General features: G+C 46.3%; 1 protein-coding gene across 1 annotated transcript in view; it reads left to right on the top strand.

The window, feature by feature from the left end:
* The window catches only part of GPC3 (glypican 3), a 196185-nt gene that overhangs the window by 129499 nt on the left and 44645 nt on the right, over positions 1-22041 (top strand). The window contains exon 5 of the mRNA XM_088665404.1: positions 1192-1519. Coding sequence (XP_088521530.1) covers positions 1192-1519 — 328 coding nt within the window. The remainder of the gene's footprint in view (positions 1-1191; positions 1520-22041) is intronic.

The raw sequence follows: 22041 nt of genomic DNA, 5'->3' as shown, positions 1-22041 counted from the left end.
GTCACGTCGCCTCTCTCTTCGCTCCCTCCTCCTCCCCGTCCTTCCCCTCCTTGCCTTCTCGGCCAGGAAGAAACCTTTTAGCAAGTCCTGGCACTCATCCAAGTCTCCATTTTGAAACAAAGTTCTTACTTCGCTTATTTAGGGGTTACTTCTTTCCTTTCCTTCTTTTTCACCCCCTACCCCTTGTAATTTAGTCTATGGCTTGATTTTCCATATTTCTTTCTAGATTTTCACGGGGCTATCGATCGCAAGTCCGTAGCGATGTGTAAAAAGTTCCTCCGACTCTTCCCCCCGCCCGCGTTATGGTTGTATGTCTCTTTAAAATTTCTCTGTACACTCACAGGTCGGTATATTCTTTCTTCTCTTAGCCAAAGAGATCTGGTGCTTTCTAGGCGAGTCTTTGGGGCGCCGCGTCTGCAGTTACTTTGTAGCGCTTGCTGCCTTTACCGCCGCAGCCGCTGTCGCGTCGGCTCCTCTCCGCAGCTTCCACCTTTGGTGTGCCGCTGCCGAGTTCTGCCGCTTTTCGCCGCTTTTATTATCTCAGCAAGGGTTCCGTACCCTTGCCTTTATACGTGGGGGGGGGGTTTCAGGCGCCAAACACCCCCCGATAAGTTAATTAACTGCAGTTTTGGCTCCGTAGTAGTCGGAGCTTCTTCTTCCCGACCCGCTCACTAGCGCACCTTCACTGGAAGTCTCAGGCCTTTCTTTTTAACTGCCTTGAACCTACAACATGCATTGAATGCCATTGGGTTCTATGAGAGAGAGAAACTTTTCTCTCTCCACTTTCTCCATGCCATGCATAATGTCACAAAGGTCTTATCATGTCACCTCTTCCTCGCTTTTTCTCTAAACTATAAAGTCCCAGGTGCTGTAACTTTTCCTTGAGGGCAATTACTCCATCCTCTTGGTCATTCTGTTTTGCATGTTGCTCTGCTCACTCCCCCCCCCACATACTTTTGCTGTTATTGTTTTAATTTAATGAGGGTATTTGCTAAAAATAGGTGTGTTCCGAGCTGACCTTTTCTTGCCTGCCTTGGCTGCTGCAAAAGCAACAGGAACAGAGCACTTACAGATTACTCAAAGCATAAGACACCTGCACCGGGTGCCATGCACTGTGGCTGTTGTTCCACAAGATGGAACCAAGGGAATTGTTATCAAGACTTGGAAACGGCAAAGGGAACTTGGGTAACTCAGAAAACAAAGGTTCTCCCAAAACCCCAACTTCCCTGCTCAATTTCTGCCTCTTCAAGAAATCTTTGGACAATCTGCCTTAGACTCTTGGGGGGGGGTGGCATTCTACACTTTGTGCCTCCTTCTGGGACCCTCAAACTCAGCATCTTCTTATGTCTTGTTTCTTGCACACCATTTGTGTTGCTCATGCTTGTCATGCCCTTGCAGGTACACCCCCAAGACAGTGAGGAACGGAGGGAAGGCCCAGCTCAGCAACCATGAAGTCAAGGTGAAGGGACCTGAGCCTGTCATTAGCCAGATCATTGATAAGCTGAAACACATTAATCAGGTAAGCTCATGTACGGTACTCTCTATTAGATGCTTATGGCTGAATCATTGATGAACACTGAATGTTCAGAATGACCCAGTTGCCCGACTTGGTAAATCTGCATTCACAAACCCACGGAGAGACATTGTTCCCTGTTTAGAAATTATCCCATACTGGAAGCCAGAACTGTGCATAGCTGAGGCCAGGGTTGGCTGTGGCTGTACCTGAATCTAGACCTGAAGAGTGTATTTTTCCAGGTCAGTTGCTGAGGCTAAATGCTGTTCCTTGAGGAACTGTTCGGTACTTAAGAGATTTTGAGTCAGGGGAGACCTTGTTGAGCTATATGAATGTATGGAGTAAGAGACCACAGACGTGATGGTGTAGAGCTGGTTGTGTTGCTCCTAATAGGAATGTGTAATGCAACAGCACCATCTGTTGCTGTTGAGGAAGGTAGTGATGTAAGCCTTAGGATTTTTAAGTCACATTCCTTTTAAGGTGTCTTCCCAATAGATTTCCTTCTTATTTCTTCCACATGATGTTAACATATTTGTAGAAAGGCCAGCACTACCTTGAGGACTCCTTCCTCAAGTCATATTTGCTGATAAATTCATAGTAGGAAGGTAAAAACAGTGGTGGGTGGGTGCAAAACAGAGGTTGGAAGAGAAGAAAATTTTGGCATTTGGATCAGCCCTGGAACAAAGCGCTCTTTCGGTGTAACTTCCAAACAGTTATGCTTAAGGTCTCTGCCAAAGAAATGTCCATACTCTCTATAGTATTAGACAATTAAGTTCCAGAGGCTACTTCCCTGCAAAAGGCAAAGCATTTGTTTCAAATGTGGACCCCATTCCCTAATTATCAGCCTTGAAGAAAGCAATTAAAACATCAGAGGGTAATCAAAGAGTGAGTCTTTATTCAGTTCCTGAGCTTGAAGCTGGAGGTGGTAAAGGGGGGAGCAGAGAGGGAGGGAGGAAGTTATAGTCAAATGCAGGCACCCCCAAACTTCGGCCCTCCAGATGTTTTGGACTACAATTCCCATCATCCCTGACCAGTGGTCCTGTTAGCTAGGGAAACAGTGGTCCTGTTAGCTCCCTTTTAGAAGGGAAATGGTTTCTCTTCCAGAGGTTACGGTGCAGTCGATGGTTGGAAATATTTCAGGCCTACCATATCTTGACAGATCTTTGGAATGCACATGAACCAAATTATAACTTAGTTTGCAGAATCAGCTTTTCACTTAAGGAAGGGGGGTGAGGGGGGTGGAATGGCTTTTTCAGTCTCCAATGTTCTTGAGGGATAAGGGAAGCAAACAGCATGGGAACCCAAAACCTGGCAAGAACTTTGCGCAAGTGCTGCGAAGCTGATAAGCTGCAAGTGTATCCTGGTCCAGCAGCACCTTCAAGACCAATTAATTTTATTAATGGAGCATAAGCTGTCATGAGCTTATTGGCTACTTCTTCAGAAAACCAGAGGGAAGTTTGTTAATAGCATGGCTATTCCTTCCTTGATTTTAAAGTATTGCACCCTCTGATTCTCAGCCTTTTGGGAATTGCAGGCGTGTAGCCAGGGAGGGGCGTAGGGGGCGGGCTGCCCCTAGCTCCAGTCTGGCGGGGGCAGCGCCCCCGGCCCCCGGCCCACCCCTCGCCTTCGCCGCCCTCGCTGCTGCTGCCCTCGCCACCACTGCCCGCTTATTCATCTCCTCATGCGCGACGGCTCTTCTCGCTCCCTCAGTCGTTGTCGTGGAGGGAGAGAGGGAGGGAGGGCTGCAAAGGCCAGGCGCCCCACTGCTCTCCCACTGTGGTGCCCTCACGGCTTGTTGTTCGGGATGCGTCTGCAGCAGCGGCGGCAGGTGGAGCCGAAAGACGACACCAGCCAATCAGGAGCTCCACTTTCCCTATTGACTGGAGGCAGCCTTTTTCACCACGAGTGCCCGTCTCCAGAGCGGCCTGGCGAGCACAGGGCGGTGGCGGTGAAAGTGGCGGTGCGGGGGGAGAGAAAGAGAGGACGTGGGCTCAGTCGCACAGGCCAGTGGCCCTCGCTCCCTTGTGTTTATGTAGTACAGTGGTACTATGAACACAAATGGTTTTGGAGGTCTGTTCATAAACTGAAGCGTTCAAAAACTGAAGCGAACTTTCCCATTGAAAGTAATGGAAAGTGGATTAATCTGTTCCAGACGGGTCTGCGGAGTACTCAACCTGAAGCGTACTTAACCCGAAGCATGGGTGTAATTGGTTCCGGAAGTCTGTTCATAAACTGAAGTGTTCATAAACTGAAGCGAACTTTCCCATTGAAAGTAATGGAAAGTGAATTAATCCGTTCCAGATGGGTCCGCGGCGTTCGTAAACCGAAAATTCATAAACCGAGGTGTTAATAAACCGAGGTTCCACTGTATTGCACTCTAGGGCACGCCCCAGAAGCTGCCCCCTTTTGACCCAGAAGCCGAGGGAGCCGCACGTTGTTCTCCTCCCGCCCACCAGCAGACTCTCCTTCGCTTTCAAAGCCTCCTTCGCCATCCCCACCGGCTCCGGAGGGCAGATGCTGCTTGGTGCGGGGAGGGGGGTCTCCGAGGGCTTTGTGGGGGCTTTGCTGTGACGTGGAAGGGGTGGGACGCAGTTTGGCTTCCCCCTTGAGCAAGAGGGTCGCGGCGGCCCTGTGTCGCTCTCCTGCCGATTGAGGGGCTGGCGCTCTCTGGCACCGATCCGGCTGTGTGTTTTCCTCGCTGCGTTTGAGGTGCAGCAGGAAGAGAGAGGTGAAGGTGGTGCCCCTGGGATGATTCACATTCTCTCAGCACTTGGCTAAAACTTTGTGATCGAAACAGCGGAGGAAACCCGGCATTGTTCCTGCATCGTGACGGTGAGGTGCTGCAGAAAGCTTTCAGGGCACGACAACCGGTATCCTCGTGCTGCTCACAGAGAAAGGAATGCCCTTGTTTTGAAGTTTTTAAGCCTTAAGATTTAACTGATGTCTACATTCATCCCAACTCTGTGTGCAGGCAGCTGAGGCCAAAACTGCACCGAGTGCGCCAGCCAAGCAGAGCAGCAGTGCCAAGACTGGGCTCGTCCTGGCACATGCATCGTGCGTCATGATGCCCCGCCCCAGGGGGTGCTGCCCCAGGCAGCCAAGGAGCACCGTTCGCCACTGGGGAATTGTAGTATTCGTTTATTTTATTTTATTTATTAAGGGTTTTCGTGGTTTACAAAGGTAGTACAATATCTCATATTTTTTCCATGTATCATTTTTATACATCGATCTTGCTTGTTGAGACATTGGGAAGAGGGTGGTGGGAAAAGGTGGGTGGGGAGGTGGGTGGGGTGGGGTGCCGATGTTTCTATTTTCCTTAATACGTGTAGGGGTTCAGTGTCAGCGTTGTTTGTGCATGTTTTCTGTTGTTTGCTTTTGTTCCTTTGTTGGTGAGAGAGGTCGGGAGTTGGCGTAGGATGTGATAGTTCATTTGTGGTTGGCTGTGGTGGTCTTTGGTTTCTTGTGTGAGTGGGGTGGGCGGGTGTTTTGATTAGGTCAGCCATATTGATTTGTATGCTGATGGTAGGTTTTTGTCATTGTCTTGTTGGGCTGTGTAAGTGATGAAGGGGAACCATACTGGGGTGAATGTGTCTTCTTCTGTTTGTCCCCGTGCTAGTTTCAGCTTACTGGTAAGTTTTTCTAGTAGGGCTGTTTCCCATACTGCTTGGTACCATTGGTCCATGTTTACTCCTGACAGGTCTTTCCAGTGTCTAGTTACGATGTTCCTGGTAGCTGACAGTAGGTGGGTTATGAGTTCTTTGTGGTCTGAGTGGGCTTTGTTGTCTTGAAATATGTTTAGTAAAACCAATTCTGGGGTGATTTCTAGGACTTGCTTGGTTATATTACAAATTTATTGTATGGTTGTTGTCCAGAGTGATTGGATTTTAGGACACTCCCACCACATGTGAAGGTATGTGCCTGTGGAGGTGCATCCTCTCCAGCATTTTGATGAGGTTCCTGGGCGTATTAGAGCTAGTTTTCTTGGAGTTAGGTACCACCTGTGGACTAGTTTCAGGGATAGTTCTTTTCTTTTCATTGATATGGATTTGAAGGGGGGTTTAGACCACATTCTGGTCCATTGGTTGGGGTTTATTTCATATCCTATGTCATCCTCCCATTGTTTTTTGATTGCATCTAGGGGGTTCGTGTGGCTTTTGAGTAGTATTTTGTATATTGCAGATACCAGCTCGGAAACGTACTGGGAGCCAATGTAGATCTTTCAAGAACGGTGTTATGTGGTCCAGGCGGCCGCTACCAGTCACCAGTCTAGCTGCCGCATTCTGGATTAGTTGTAGTTTCCGGGTCACCTTCAAAGGTAGCCCCACATAGAGCACATTCCAGTAGTCCAAGCAGGAGATAACTAGAGCATGCACCACTCTGGCAAGACAGTCCGCAGGCAGGTAGGGTCTCAGCCTGCGTACCAGATGGAGCTGATAGACAGCTGCCCTGGACACAGAATTGACCTGTGCCCCCATAGACAGCTGTGAGTCCAAAATGACCTCCAGGCTGTGCACCTGGTCCTTCAAGGGCACAGTTACCCCATTCAGAACCAGGGAATCCTCCACACCTGCCTGCCTCCTGTCCCCCATGAACAGTACTTCTGTCTTGTCAGGATTCAACCTCAATCTGTTAGCTGCCATCCATCCTCCAACCGCCTCCAGGCACTCACACAGGACCTTCACTACCTTCACTGGTTCTGATTTGAAAGAGAGGTAGAGCTGGGTATCATCCACATACTGATGAACACCCAGCCCAAACCCTCTAATGTTCTCTCCCAGCGGTTTCAGATAGATGTTAAAAAGCATGGGGGAGAGGACGGAACGCTGAGACACCACACAAGGGAGGGCCCAGGGGTCTGAACACTCATCCCCCACCACCACTTTCTGAACACGGCCCAGGAGGAAGGAGCAGAACCACTGTATGACAGTGCCCCCAGCTCCCAACCACTCTAGACGGTCCAGAAGGATGTTATGGTCGATGGTGTCAAAAGCCACTGAGAGATCCAGCAGAACTAGGAAACAGCTCTTACCTTTGTCCCTAGCCCGCCAGAGATCATCAACCAGTGTGACCAAGGCAGTTTCAGTCCCATGATGAGACCTGAATCCCAACTGGAAGGGATCGAAATGGTCCGCTTCATCCAGGCGTGCCTGGAGTTGTTCAGCAACCACTCGCTCAATCACCTTGCCCAAGAAGGGAAGATTTGAGACTGGGCGATAGTTGGCCATATTGGCCGCATCTAAATATGATTTTTTTTAAAGAACCGGTTTAATAACCGCCTCTTTCAGCGTATCGGGGAAGGCTCCCTCACAGAGAGAAGCATTCACCAACCCGTGAAGCCCATCACCCAGCCCTTCCCGGCTCACTTTTACTAGCCAGGATGGGCAAGGGTCAAGGAGACAGGTGGTTGGTTTCACTCGTCCAAGCAGCCTGTCCACATCCTCGGAGGTAACAGATTGAAATTGATCCCACGCAAACAGATAGATGTCAACCAACCATTTTATTTTATTTTATACACTGCTTGATTGTAAAACAACCTCAGAGCAATTTACAAAAAGAAATGAACAATAATATTATCAGTAAGAACAACTCTTCAAAACAAAAGCTAACACTAGCAATAAATTAAAACAGTTTTTTCCCCTGTGTGATTAGGTAAAATTAAAGGGACCCCTGACCTTTAGGTCCAGTCGTGACCGACTCTGGGGTTGCATGCTCATCTCGCATTATTGGCCAAGGGAGCCGGCGTATAGCTTCCAGGTCATGTGGCCAGCATGACAAAGCCACTTCTAGTGAACCAGAGCAGCACATGGAAATGCCGTTTACCTTCCCGCTGTAGCGGTTCCTATTTATCTACTTGCATTTTGACGTGCTTTCGAACTGCTAGGTTGGCAGGAGCTGGGACCGAGCAACGGGAGCTCACCCCGTCACAGGCATTCGAACCGCCGACCTTCTGATCAGCAAGCCCTAGGCTCAGTGGTTTAACCACAGCGCCACCTGGGTCCCCTGTGTGTGATTAAAATGTATTTTAATCAATGGGTTGTTGTTGCTCTTTGTGTTTGCTTTTGATTTGTAAACTGATTAGGGCTCCTCCTTTGGTAGAAGGGAAAAAGCAGGTTACAAATTTTTATGGATAAAAAATAAAATGCATAGCACCACTAAGCATCCAAACTCAGGTGAGGACACATCTTCAGTCTTGTTCCTCTGGCAGAATCCACTTGCTTGTAGCCTAATTGACTTTTACTTTTTTAATGAATCCACCCCCTCAATTATCATGTAAAAGGAGGTTGCAAGACTATGCTGTTCAAATTGGATAGCTTTGCACTATCAGGAACTCGACTTGTCTTCTTCAGAAGTGCAGTTTAAAGCAAGGTGAGCTCCCTTTGCTCGGTCCCAGCTCCTGCCCACCTAGCAGTTCAAAAGCCCGTCAAGGTGCACTGCTCTGGTTCGCCAGAAGCGGCTTAGTCATGCTGGCCACACGTGCGACTGGACTTAACTGTCAAGCAGAGAGAGAGCTGCTGTTGTGCTCAGGTGCTGTTGGGGCCTCTCCACTGCGGCATCTGGTTGGCCAACGTGATCAAGGTCGCTGGACCAGGTGGACCACGGGACTGATCCACCAGGCACATCTTTATTTCCTTACAGATCAGACCAAAGACCATCGAGTCCAGAGTCTGGTGCTGAGTGGCCAGACAGATGCATATGGGAAGCTCTTTCAGCAATGCTTGGTCCAATTTTCATTGCCATTTGAACTATTGTTTTAGCTGCAGACCCATTATCGAGCCTTTCCAATCTCCACGCTTGATCATTGTCCAAGGGCTTATGGAAAAATATTCCAAGAATTTCAGCACAACTCTTGGAACATTTTTTATTAAATTCTTTTCAGTCATGCAGACTAAATTAAAGGAGAAATATGCACTCCAGGAAGAGTATAAATATTACGGTAATTCAGACTCTCTCTCTCTCTCTGCCTTGGCAGACTCCTAAGGTAACCCTTTGCTTGAAATAAACCTTCTGCTCTTATCTTAATGATTGAGGTCACAGTTTGCTGCTTTGTTTATGCTTAATGGGGGGGAGTGTTGAGAAGCTTTAAAAAAATACCCTTAAAAGGGCAGGATAACTTTCATTATTCATTGACAGCTTCAGTTTGGAATAGTGGTAAGACTTGCTGTGTTTGCTGGCAATAAGGAGGGAGGCAGTCTGGGAAGTGTCTGCCACCTGTCTTGGGCTCCATGGTGAGAGAAAGGCGGGAGGGTAAAAATGGAAGAAAATAAAAGATTTTGACACAGGAGGTGTTGGGGTGGGTGAATGATAGTTTGAGGAGCTATACACCCCCCCCCAAAAATAATCCTTTGCTGACTCCATACAGCCTGTCTGTCCTACACTCCTGTTATATTATTGGGGTTGGCAAATGCAGGCACCCTGGTGTGTGTGATTAAATGAGAGCTAGTATGGGGTAGTGTTTAGAGTGTTGGACTCTTACCAGAGAGACTAGGGTTCAAATCCCCCACCTTGGAACAGTCACTGCACCTCAGCCTAGCCTACCTCACAGGGTTGGTTGTGGTGATTAAACGAGGAAGGGGAGAACCCTCTTGTATGCCACCTTGAGCTTCTTGGAGAAAAAGGTGGGATATAAATGCAGTGAAAAATAAATTTGGCTCAGAAAGTGCAACCTTGCTGATCTGTAAGTAGACCTTTGTTTTGATATAACAAGGGCTAGATAAAGCAATCAGGATATGTTAAGAATGCCCCTCTATATGGAGTTACCCCGTGCCATAAGGTGATCATTGGGGACGCTGCACTACATCTCTGTCTACACAGCCTTTTTGGTGGTGGTGCTAAGGCTGCCCATTCGCCTCCATGCCCTTTCCCTTGCCTCATTTTGACAGCTGAAAGACTCGCTGATTCAAGCAGGCTTTATGCTATTTCTTACTGCTTTGGGGGAAGGGTTGTCACTCAGTGGTGGAGCACATGCTGTTTCATGAAGAAGGTCCGGTGTTCAGTCCCTGGTGACATCTTCTTGTAGTGCTGGGAATGTTCCCTGGCTGAAACCCTGGAGAGCCACTACTGCCAGTTAGTGTACACAGTACTGAACGAGGTTAATCAATGTTTTGACTCGGCATAAGGCAGCTTCTGGTCTTCTTAGTTTTTGTGCTGCTTTTTCACAGACCAGCTGGGCACAGAGGAATGGTGGGAGGCCCCAGCTGGGGAGCCCCCAAGGGAAGAAGGCTCAGAGCCAGAAGAGTGGTTTTGGGATGACAATGAGCAGTCAGGGGGAAAAGAGGGAGAAGCCTGGGAGGAGGAGGTGTTGGAAGCTGAAGAGGTCACAGGGTATAGTGAGCAGGGAGAGTCTGTGGCAGAGAGCAGTCAGAATCAGAGACAGAAGCCAAAGCAGGGAAGGAGTCAGGCTGATGAAGAAGCATCGGTGTCTCCCCTTCCTGCTGTGATAAGTTCCCTTGCCTTCCAGTCTACCAGGACCAGAAGAGGTATGAAGCGGCAGGAACAAAAACAGGCAAGCTAAAATAGTCTCAGATTACTTGAGAAGGATCCAGAAGAGGAGGAGACTGAGGCAGCTGTGGGAAGGCGGGAACCTTCAGTCTCCACAACTGGGGCAAGATCTACTGAGAAGAATTGCTGTGCTCATTAGGTCTGACACTCCTGAGCTGACCATGTTTCTGCAAATAAAGAGTTAATTGCTCTTACTCTGTGTGATTTACTGCTGGCTCTTGGGAACTAAGATTTTGGACCATTGTGGGATCTTATTAATATTGTGTATTAAATGTGTATACTGCCCTTCATGCGAAGATCCCAGGGTGGTTCAGAAAAGGAAAAAGCAAAATGAGAAAAATACAAAATAACCCCCTCGCACAAACATTTTAAAAGCCATAGAATGTCAATCAGTCCGAAACTTAGAATCATAGAATCATAGAGTTGGAAGAGACCACAAGGGCCGGCTCTTCCTATGTTGTAATGGCAAAATCTGACTTCCTCGCATTATTTAGAATCATAGAATCATAGAGCTGGAAGAGACCACAAGGGCCATCCAGTCCAACCCCCTGCCAAGCAGGAAACACCATCAAAGCATTCTTGACATATGGCTGTCAAGCCTCTGCTTAAAGACCTCCAAAGAAGGAGACTCCACCACACTCCTTGGGAGCAAATTCCACTGCCGAACAGCTCTTACTGTCAGGAAGTTCTTCCTAATGTTTAGGTGGAATCTTCTTTCTTGTAGTTTGAATCCATTGCTCCGTGTCCGCTTCTCTGGAGCAGCAGAAAACAACCTTTCACCCTCCTCTATATGACATCCTTTTATATATTTGAACATGGCTATCATATCACTCCTTAACCGTCTCTTCTCCAGGCTAAACATACCCAGCTCCCTAAGCCGTTCCTCATAAGGCATCGTTTCCATGCCTTTGACCATTTTGGTTGCCCTCCTCTGGACACGTTCCAGCTTGTCAGTATCCTTCTTGAACTGTGGTGCCCAGAACTGGACACAGTACTCCAGGTGAGGTCTGACCAGAGCAGAATACAGTGGTACTATTACTTCCCTTGATCTAGATGCTATACTCCTATTGATGCAGCCCAGAATTGCATTGGCTTTTTAAGCTGCTGCATCACACTGCTGACTCATGTTAAGTTTGTGGTCTACCAGGACTCCTAGAGCCTTTTCACATGTACTGCTCAGGATTGATTTGTTGTCCTCCGTATGTGGTGTTGGGTTGGGTTGGTGGTTTTTTTTTTTCTACCATCCTGGTTCGGCAGAAGGGGGGGGGGAGTTCTGGTTAAACTCTTGCAGCTGGATAAATTATCATTAAGTTAAAACCTGCTTATTGTTATTGTTACATGTTGCTCTCAGTGATTATCGGGTTGCATATTTTCCTGCCTCTTGCCACAAAATGAGAATCAGCCGTAATGCCAGGGTAGCAACTCAGCAAGAGCAGCTATTTAAAGGCAGAGAAACCACCAGATGCATTTTTCCCCCCGGTGAGAGGGAGGGAAACAGCTGTAATTGTTACTTAATAGGAAATTGTCATGGCTTGTGGGTCTGACTCTTGCAGAAGCTGAAAGATTGAAACATTCTTGTCAAGCCGCGCTGTGGGGAAATAGAACACTTTATTACAAACGCAAGTTGAATAACAGCCTTAAGCTATGTGCAAACGATAGGATTCCCCCCCCCCCCGAGATTTGAAGGAAGTGTAATGGAGCCATCATTGCCCCGAGTCTACTTTATATTGTTGCTGTTGTATTATCCTTGTATGGTCTCAGCAGTTTATGACTTTTTTTCTGTTGCTGCACAAGCCTCAAAGCCTGATTGGCTGGAGATAGTAGCAGGACAGTGACAAATGTAGCAGGTACAGGTGTCTATGTACAGGTGTGCAGCTGCTGTTTTGCTAACATGCAAAGCACCCCTTACTGATTGCAGGGAGTGCTTGGCTAATTAGGTAGTACTGAAGGACAGAGGTGGACTTTGGGCTCTCAAATTTCAACCATACCCTGTGCAACATGGGTGTATCCAAGGAGGGGCGAGGGGGGCAGTCCCCCGCCCCGACCAAGCAAAACAATAGAAATGCTTAACTAACTAAGTAATCACGTCGGTTCTGCCCCCTCCCCCAAAGTCCTGCCCCCCACAACAAAAAAACTTGGCTACTCCCATCCTGTGCAACACTAAAATTCACCCCCCCCCCCGCCGCCTCCTGTGCTCCATTCTACAGTGTTATTCTGGTGCCCCCCTGCAGTGGGACGCCCAGTGCAGCTACACCCTACTCTAAAATTGTTGCAGATATTGATATTGTTCAGTTTGAAGCAACTAGAAGCATAATAACTGAGTCCTTTTGGAATAAATCATTGTCCATACCCATAAAAGTATTATTCAAATTCTTTAAAATAGTACAAGCCAGTTACAACCCTCCAACATTTCTCTGATGAAAATAGGGGTGATAATAACAACAACAATAACAATAACAATTTTATTTATACCCTACTACTCTGGACGGCTTCCAACATATATAAAAACATAAAAAAAATATTTTATAACTTCCTGATAAAGGGCTGCCTTCAGATGTCTCCTAAAGGTTGTAGAGTTACTTATCTGCTTGGCTCGGGGGGGGGGGGGCATAACTGAGCCATACCCTCCAACATTTCTCTGATTAAAATAGTGACGTCCTAAGGAAAAGTAGAAAATTCTGGGTTCACATCTGAAACCGAGATGGCTTTCGTAAATCCTGAACTGTCCCTGGAAAATAGGGGCCCTTGGGGAGGTCTGCAGTAGTCTAGGGGCTGCTTCATTTCCTGATGCTTCGACATCAGATCTCTGACATGGGTTGTTCATGGGCCACAGAGATGGTTCAGGATCAGCATAGGGCTGCTGCTTCCTGTGATTACGTAGCCATCCATTCCTTGTCAATCAGTGAGTGTATATAGAATCATAAATCATAGAATCGGAGAGTTGGAAGAGACCACAAGGGCCATCCAGTCCAACCCCCTGCCAAGCAGGAAACACCATCCAAGCATTCTTGACATATGCCTGTCAAGCCTCTGCTTAAAGACCTCCAAAGAAGGAGACTCCACCACACTCCTTGGCAGCAAATCCCACTGTCGAACAGCTCTTACTGTCAGGAAGTTCTTCCTAATGTTTAGGTGGAAGAACCCCATGTTTGCAAAGGCTTCCTAGGAGCCCTACAAAACTCCACAGATCCTGGAAAAGTTTCTGTGACTTTCTTGCCAGTCTGGGAACAAGGGTGAGGCACGAAACCTTGAATTATCTGGTGTTGGTTTCCATGGGGAGAGGGTTTAAATATTTATTGTGCACCGTGAACAAACCCATTACTTGCTGTGATTTTTTTAAAGCAACTTTTAAAAAGATGTTCTCTTATAAATATTTAAGAAAGAAACTTATAGCAGTGGAGAGAATACAAAATGAACCAAAGGACTCTTAGTGAAAGTTTGCTCCTCTAAGACAAACAAAAGGGGAAGTTTTTTATATTACTGCGGACATATGAGACGAGATGCCACAAGTATAACTCCACAGCCTTGCAAACTTCAGACTCCGCAAAGTTTTTCAAAACCTGGCTCGACATATTCAAAGTATTTCAAAAATACTCAAAGAAGTAGCCTTTTGCCATGAAATGAAGCAGGCTAAATCCTTGGATAGTCCATAATAACTCCCCATTTTAGAATATATTCTTAAAATATTGATGCTGGTATTTGAGCCCCTCTTTATAGAAGAAAAAAAAGAGTGGTACGGTAAATTCCAGAGCTCTGAGTCTCACAGTGGAAGTAACCGATACTTCTCAGTCTGCATGAACCTTCATTTGAACAATTCAAGAATGTCACTGGTTAGGAGACACTGGTTCAGCTATTTTGAAAACTGCTGCAATCTTTGGCAGTTGGCACCCCTACTTAAGGACTCAAGAGTGGCCCACCCGTTGGCCAATCATTTCAGTGCTGGGGAAGGGCCTTAGCTCAGTGGCAGAGGTCATGCTTCGCTTGCAGAAGATCCCAAATTCAACCTCTGACACCTTCCTTGAAATAGAATCTAGGTATATAATAATATAATAGTAAAGGTAAAGGGGCCCCTGACCATCAGGTCCAGTCATGTCCGATTCTGGGGTTGCGGCACTCGTCTCGTTCTATAGGCTGAGGGAGCTGGCATTTGTCCGCAGACATCTTCCGGGTCATGTGGCCAGCATGACAAAGCTGCTTCTGGCAAACCAGAGCAGTGCATGGAAACGCCATTTACCTTCCCGCCGGAACGGTCCCTATTTATTTACTTGCACTTTGATGTGCTTTTGAACTGCTAGGTGAGCAGAAGCTGGGACCGAGCAACGGGAGCTCACCCCATCGCAGGGATTTGAACCACCAACCTTCTTATCAGCAAGCCCTAGACCAGGGGTCCCCAAACTAAGGCCCGGGGGCCGGATGTGGCCCGATCACCGCCTAAATCCAGCCCTCGGATGGTCCAGGAATCAGCATGTTTTTACATGAGTAGAATGTGTCCTTTTATTTAAAATGCATCTCTGGGTTATTTGTGGGGCATAGGAATTCGTTCATATTTTTTCCAAAATATAGTCCGGCCCCCCCACAAGGTCTGAGGGACAGTGGACCGGCCCCCTGCTGAAAAAGTTTTCTGACCCCTGCCCTAGACTCTGTGGTTTAACCCACAGCGCCACCTGGGTCCCTTAATTTATTATTTATACCCTGCCCATCTTGCTGGGTTTTCCCAGCCATTATGGCCGGCTCCAAATTGAATATTAAAACAATACAGAATTAAATATTAAAAAGCTTCCCTAAACAGGGCTGCCTTCAGATGTCTTTTAAAATTAGCATAGCTGTTTATTTCCTTGACATCTGAGGGAAGGGCATTCCACAGGGCGGGTGCTGCTACCGAGAAGGCCCTCTGTCTGGTTCCCTGTAACCTCATTTCTTGCAATGAGGGAACCGCCAGAAGGCCCTCAGCGCTGGATCTCAGTGTCCGGGCTGAACGGTGGGGGTAGAGACACTCCTTCAGGTATACAGGACAGGAGCCGTTTAGGTCTTTAAAGGTCAACACCAACATTTTGAATTGTGCTCGGAAACGTACTGGGAGCCAATGTAGGTCTTTCAGGACCGGTGTTATGTGGTCTTGGCGGCCGCTCCCAGTCACCAGTCTAGCTGCCGCATTCTGGATTAGTTGTAGTTTCCGGGTCACCTTCAAAGGTAGCCCCACGTAGAGCGCATCGTAGTAATCCAAGCGGGAGACAACCAGAGCATGCATCACTCTGGTGAGACAGTCCACCGGCAGGTAGGGTCTCAGCCTGCATACCAGATGGAGCTGATAGACAGCCGCCCTGGACACAGAATTGACCTGTACCTCCTTGGACAGCTGTGAGTCCAAAATGACTCCCAGGCTGTGCACCTGGTCCTTCAGGGGCACAGTTACCCCATTCAGGACCAGGGAGTCCTCCACACCTGCCCGCCTCCTGTCCCCCACAAACAGTACTTCTGTCTTGTCAGGATTCAACCTCAATCCGTTAACCGCCACCCATCCTCCAACCGCCTCCAGGCACTCAGGACCTTCACCACCTTCACTGGTTCTGATTTGAAAGAGAGGTAGAGCTGGGTATCATCCGCATACTGATGAACACCCAGCCCAAACCCCCTGATGATCTCTCCCAGCGGCTGCATGTACTGTAGATGTTAAAAAGCATGGGGGAGAGGACAGAACCCTGAGACACCACACAAGTGAGGGCCCAGGGGTCTGAACACTCATCCCCCACCTCCACTTTCTGAACACGGCCCAGGAGGAAGGAGCGGAACCACTGTATGACAGTGTCCCCAGCTCCCAACCCCTCTAGATGGTCCAGAAGGATGTTATGGTCGATGGTGTCAAAAGCAGCTGAGAGATCCAGCAGAACTAGGAAACAGCTCTCACCTTTTGTCCCTAGCTCTCCGGAGATCATCAACCAGTGCGACCAGGGCAGTTTCAGTCCCATGATGAGGCCTGAATCCCGACTGGAAGGGATCCAAGAGGGTCTGCTTCTTCCAGGTGTCCCTGGAGTTGTTCAGCAATCACCCGCTCAATCACCTGGCCGCATCTAAATATGTTTTTTAAAGAAGCGGTTTAATGACTGCCTCTTTCAGTGGGCCTGGGAAGGCTCCCTCGCAGAGGAAAATATTCACCAAACCGCATAGCCCATCGCCCAGCCCTTCCTGGCTCACTTTTACTAGCCAGGATGGGCAAGTGTCAAGGAGACAGGTGTTTGGTTTCACTCGTCCAAGCAGCCTGTCCACATCCTCAGAGGTAATGGATTGAAATTGATTCCATGCAACTTGACCAGACAGAGCTCCAGCACTCTCCTGCCTCAGCCTTACTCCCTCCGGTGGTGTCTACCTCCTTCCGAATCTGAGCAACTTTGTCTGCAAAAAACTTTGCAAAATTGTTGCAGGAGATCTTGGGCCCTGATGGTGAAGGTCGTTCTGTTAAATTGCGAACCATCTGAAAGAGTCTCCTGCTACTATTTTCTGCAGATGCAATAGAGGCAGTGAAGAAAGTCTTCTTTGCCATCGCCGTCACCACTTGGTAGGCTCAACGTTGAGCTCTAGCCCGTGTCCAGTCTGATTCAGAGTGAGTTTTCCGCCACCAGCGCTCTAGCCATCTCAGCGATTGCTTCATCACCCTCAGCTCCGGGGGAAACCACAGGGCTGTCCGGGCTCCATGCAAATCGGAGAGGGCACTTCGGAGTCAGACAGTCAATAGCCCTGGTTAACTCCATATTCCAGCGGGTCACCAGAGAATCAGCTGAAAGGCCATCGACATGGGATAAAGCATACCCTACTGCTCTCTGGAAACCATTTGGATCCATTAAGTGGCGGGGGCGGACCATCCAAATTGGTCCTACCTCCCTGTAGGACCGCAGAGAAGTCCAGTTGCACCAGGAAGTGATCTGACCATGGCACTTACTTTGTTTCACTTTTACTTAGTGTCAGATCACCCCCGTCCAGGCCCGGCTCTAGGTAGACCCCCGGTGGCGCAGGGCACCATGGCGCCGGCCCGCCAGAAAGGCGCAGCGAGCTGCGCCCGCCCGCTGGCCGATCCGCCGGGCAGCGGCACCCACCTGCCCACCGCGCTGGGAAACGGGACGGGAGGGCGCCAGAGAGATCGCGCTGTGCCTGCCCGCCCGCCACTGCACCCACCCGCCCACCGCGCTGGGAAACGGGACGGGAGGGCGCCAGAGAGATCGCGCTGTGCCTGCCCGCCCGCCACTGCACCCACCCGCCCACCGCTGTGCCCACCCGCCCACCGCGCTGGGAAACGGGGCGGGAGGGCGCCGGAGAGATCCGGCGCACTACAGCGGCAGGGGCGTTTAAGACGGCCCTGCCCCCATCACTAGAGTGAACACCAGGTCTAAGGCATGTCCTTATGAGTTGGGCCAAACTTATTCTGGGACAGCCCCATGGAGGCCATACTTTCCACGAAGTCCCGAGCGGCCCCTTGTAAGGTCATGTCAGCATGGATATTAAAATCCCCTAGGACAACCAAACTAGGTGTCTCCAGGAGAACATCCGCCATGACTTGAAGCAGCTCAGGTAGGGAATCATTGGTGCAGCGAGGAGGTTGGTATACCAGAAGGAGTCCTGTAGTGCCCCTATTGCCCAACTTCCAGAACATGCACTCAGAGAACTGGGTCTTCCCAATAGGACGCCTGGTGCAAACTAATGACTTCCTAAAAACCACTGCAACCACCCCTCCCCGCCCACATGCCCTGGGTTGCTGTGCATAAGAGAAACCTGGTGGACAAGCCGCAGCAAGGACAGGCTCATCTGCTTCCTCCAACCAGGTCTCTGTCATACATGCCAGGTCAAATCCACAATCAGGTCATGGATGGCAGTGGTCTTATTCATCATTGACCTGGCATTACACAGCCACACTTTCAGGTCATGTGGGTATCCCTTGCTGATTCCAGTATCCTTCCAGTCAGGACCAGACCTGGAGGCAGGGATAGTCCTCAAACAACGACTGAGCCTGCCTCCTCGGTAATGACATGGTCTGGTCTCAGCATAACTCCTCCTCCTGCCCATGACCACTGAGATCGGGTGTCCCAGTACACCCCCCCCCCCGTGGAACCTGCCCCAGGCATCCTGTTCACTGAGGCCCCCTCCCAGGCAGCCCTGACCCTTTCCCCTTAAAAAGCAAAATACAAACTATACAACAACTTTTTTAAAAAAATACTTTTTATTTTTCCAATTAAACAAAACATAAAACAAAACAAAACCGTTCCTTTTATGCATTCAGTCTCACTTCGTAGGATTTATTTCAGTCCTGCAAGTGTCTTTACACTTGCACAGTTTTTCTCCATATAGTCAATGAATTTACTCCACTCTCTCTGGAACTTTGTCTCTCCCTGCTTTCGGATCCCACAGGTCAACTTTGCCAGTTCAGCATAGTCCATCATTTTTCTCTGCCACTCCTCAATAGTTGGTACATCCTGTGTTTTCCACTTTGGGGCTAATAAAGTTCTCGCCGCGGTTGTAGCATACATAAAAAGTCTCTGGTCCCCCTTAGCAATCTCATCGCCCATTAGTCCCAATAAGAACACTTTGGTTTTTTGGTGAAAGTATACTTAAATATCTTTTTCAGCTCATTGTATAAATTTTCCCAAAATCTTTTTACATGTCCACCACATATGGTAAAATTGTCCATCTTTCTCTTTACAATTCAGCACACTTTGCTACTCATCCTATACATCTTAGCTAATTTTACTGGTGTTAAATACCATCTATACATCATTTTCATAACATTTTCTTTTCTTCTTTTTTTATAAACAATTTATTAAATTTTCCAATTAAAACACATTTAAAGACATTAAACAAAACAAACAAACATTCAAAACAACACAGTACCATACATCATTCTTTTTAACCTTCTCACAATCTTCTATTAACAGTGCTCCGCCGAGCTTGACTTCCCTCCCTCCCCTCAATAGGTTTTCTAATCAGTTCTTATCTCGCAGTTCCTTTATATCTTCCCCTTAAAGTCAGTTCGTAGGATTTATTTCAGTCCTGCAAGTGTTTTTAAACTTCTACAGTTCTTTTCCATATAGTCCACAAATTTACTCCAATCTCTTAGAAACCTTGTTTCCCCTTGGTTCCGGATCCAGCTAGTCAGTCTCGCTAATTCTGCATAGTTCATCATTTTTGTCTGCCACTCTCCAATCATCGGTAAGTCCTGAGTCTTCCATTTTTGGGCTAATAATGTCCTAGCCGCGGTTGTTGCATACAGAAATAATATATTATCCTCCTTAGTAATCTCTTGGCCTATCATTCCTAACAAAAATGCTTCAGGTTTTTTGGGGAAAGTATATTTAAAAATCTTCTTCAATTCATTATATATCATTTCCCAAAATTCTGTAACTTTTTCGCATTTCCACCACATATGATAAAAGTCTCCTTCCTTCTCCTTACATTTCCAGCACATTCTATTACTCATTCTATACATTCTAGATAGTTTTACTGGAGTTAAATACCATCTATATATCATCTTCCAAACATTCTCTTTCAAGGCGGTACATGCAGTGAATTTTAATGTTTGATTCCATAATTTCAACCACGCGTCGTATTCAATATTATGCCCAAAATCTTTTGCCCATTTTATCATCACCTCTTTTGTCAAGTCATCTTTTGTATACCATTCTAACAACAAATTATACATTTTAGACAATATTTTTGTTCTGCCTTCTAGCAACTCTGTTTGAAATTTGGACCTTTTGTCCTCAAAACCTATCTTTTTGTCTTTTGAAAATATATCATTTATTTGGTGGTATTGCAACCAGCTAGTCAGGGAATCTTTAATTTCTTCATAAGGTTTCAATTTCCAGCCTTGTTCAGATTTCCTTAAAATTTCCTCATATGTCGGCCTCTCCCCTTCCATATTAACCTTTTTTACTGTAAATACCTCCACTGGTGAAATCCACCATGGGGTCTTAGTCTCTAACAGCAATTTGTTTCTTTCCCATACTTCAAACAAAGATCTTCTTATCACATGGTTCATAAACCCTTTATGTGTTTTTTTCTTATCATACCATAGATATGAATGCCAACCGGCTCTGTTGTCGTAACCTTCCAAATCTAATAAATCCGTATTTCCCAGTGTTATCCAATCTTTTATCCAGCAGAGACAGGACGCCTCAAAGTATATTCTCAAATCCGGCATGGAGAATCCGCCTCTTTCTTTCCTATCAACTAAAATTTTATATTTTATTTTTGTTTTCTTCCCCTGCCAGACAAATCTTTGCAATTCTTTTTGCCATTCTTTGAATTGTCCTGTCCCTTTTATTATAGGTATTGTTTGAAATAAGAATAACATTTTGGGTAATACGTTCATCTTTATTGCTGCTATTCTTCCAAGGAACGACAACTTCATTCTATTCCATGCTTCTAGATCTTTCTTTATCTCCTTCCACACCAGTTCGTAGTTGTCATTAAACAGATTTATATTTTTTGCTGTCATCCATATTCCTAAGTATTGTACCGTTTTTTGCAATTGCAATACCATGTCTTTGTTGTAACTCTTCTTTCTCCTCTTTTTCTAAATTTTTTATCATCATCTTCGTTTTTTGTTTATTTAATTTAAATCCAGCCAAATGTCCGAATTCTTCTATTACTTCTATCACTTCTGCAACACTTTATTTAGGGTTTTCCAAAGTCAATACTAAATCGTCCGCAAATGCTTTTAATTTGAATTCTTTTGCACCTACTTTAATTCCTTTAATTGTTTTAATTTCTCTAATTCTGTTCAATAATACTTCTAGGACCGTGATGAACAATAGCGGTGACAACGGACATCCTTGTCTTGTTCCTTTCGTAATTTCGAAGTAATCTGTTAATACATTGTTTATTATCAGTTTTGCTCTTTGTTCCGAATATATCGCTTCTATTCCCTTCAGGAAGGATCCCTCTATTTTCATCTGTTCCAGGTTCATCTTCATAAACTGCCAAGATATATTATCAAAAGCTTTCTCTGCATCAATAAACATCAATGCCGCAGGTTTATCTATTCTGGTCTCCAAATATTCTATCACATCTATAATATGTCTTACATTGTCTTTTAATTGTCGACCAGGTAGAAATCCTGCTTGATCTTTATGAATCAGTTCCTTCAGTATCCCTTTTAGTCTTGTTGCCATTATATCTGCAAAAAGCTTATAGTCATTATTCAATAATGAAATTGGTCTGTAGTTTTTCACATCTAAACCATCTGAACCTGGCTTCGGTATCAGTGTTATATACGCCTCTTTCCAAGTATTTGGGATCTTTCCTCCTCTGAATATATTGTTCATTACTTCTACTAAAATAGGTGTTAGCTGTCCATTCAGTACTTTATAGTATTTTGCTGAAAGTCCGTCCGGGCCTGGTGCTTTTCCTTGCTTCATTTTCTTTATCGCATTCTGAACTTCTTGTACAGTTATTGAGGCATTTAATTTATTTCTCTCTTTTTCTGGAATTTGCTTTAATTTGTATTTCTCCAAATATTCTTTTATCTTTCTAACATCTTCTTTTCCTTTGCTATATAGATTTTTGTAATATCTTTGAAAGGCTCTTCTAATTTCCTTTGGATCCTCCGTCATTTCTTCTTGGATTTTAATTTTATTTATTGTATTTTGATTTTGACGTTTTCTCAATTGCCAGGCCAACAGTTTCCCTGTTTTGTTTGCCGATTCAAAATTCTTTTGTCTCATCTGTTTTATCTTCCATTCTATCTCCTGGTTCACCAACATGGAGAATTGTGTCTGCAACATCTTTATATTATTCTTAATTTGCTGATCATGTGGTTTATCAATCAAATTCTTCTCGTTCTCCATGAGATGTCTCATAATTTCTTCTTTTTTCTTTTCCTTTTTTTCTTCAGGTAACTGTTCTTTTGTATTAGGAAGCCTCTCATTACTGCTTTACTTGCATCCCATACCATATCTAGTCCAGTTTCTTTGTGTAAATTCCAGTGGAAGTAATCCTTCAAGATTTCTTTAGCCTTTTCGACAATTTCCTTGTTCTCCAGCAGT

Source organism: Zootoca vivipara, chromosome Z2 (assembly GCF_965207765.1).
Source record: "Zootoca vivipara chromosome Z2, rZooViv2.hap1.1, whole genome shotgun sequence".
NCBI classification, from domain to species: domain Eukaryota; kingdom Metazoa; phylum Chordata; class Lepidosauria; order Squamata; family Lacertidae; genus Zootoca; species Zootoca vivipara.
Note: the sequence above shows the minus strand (reverse complement) of the source record. Positions and strands in the feature narration are given on the sequence as shown.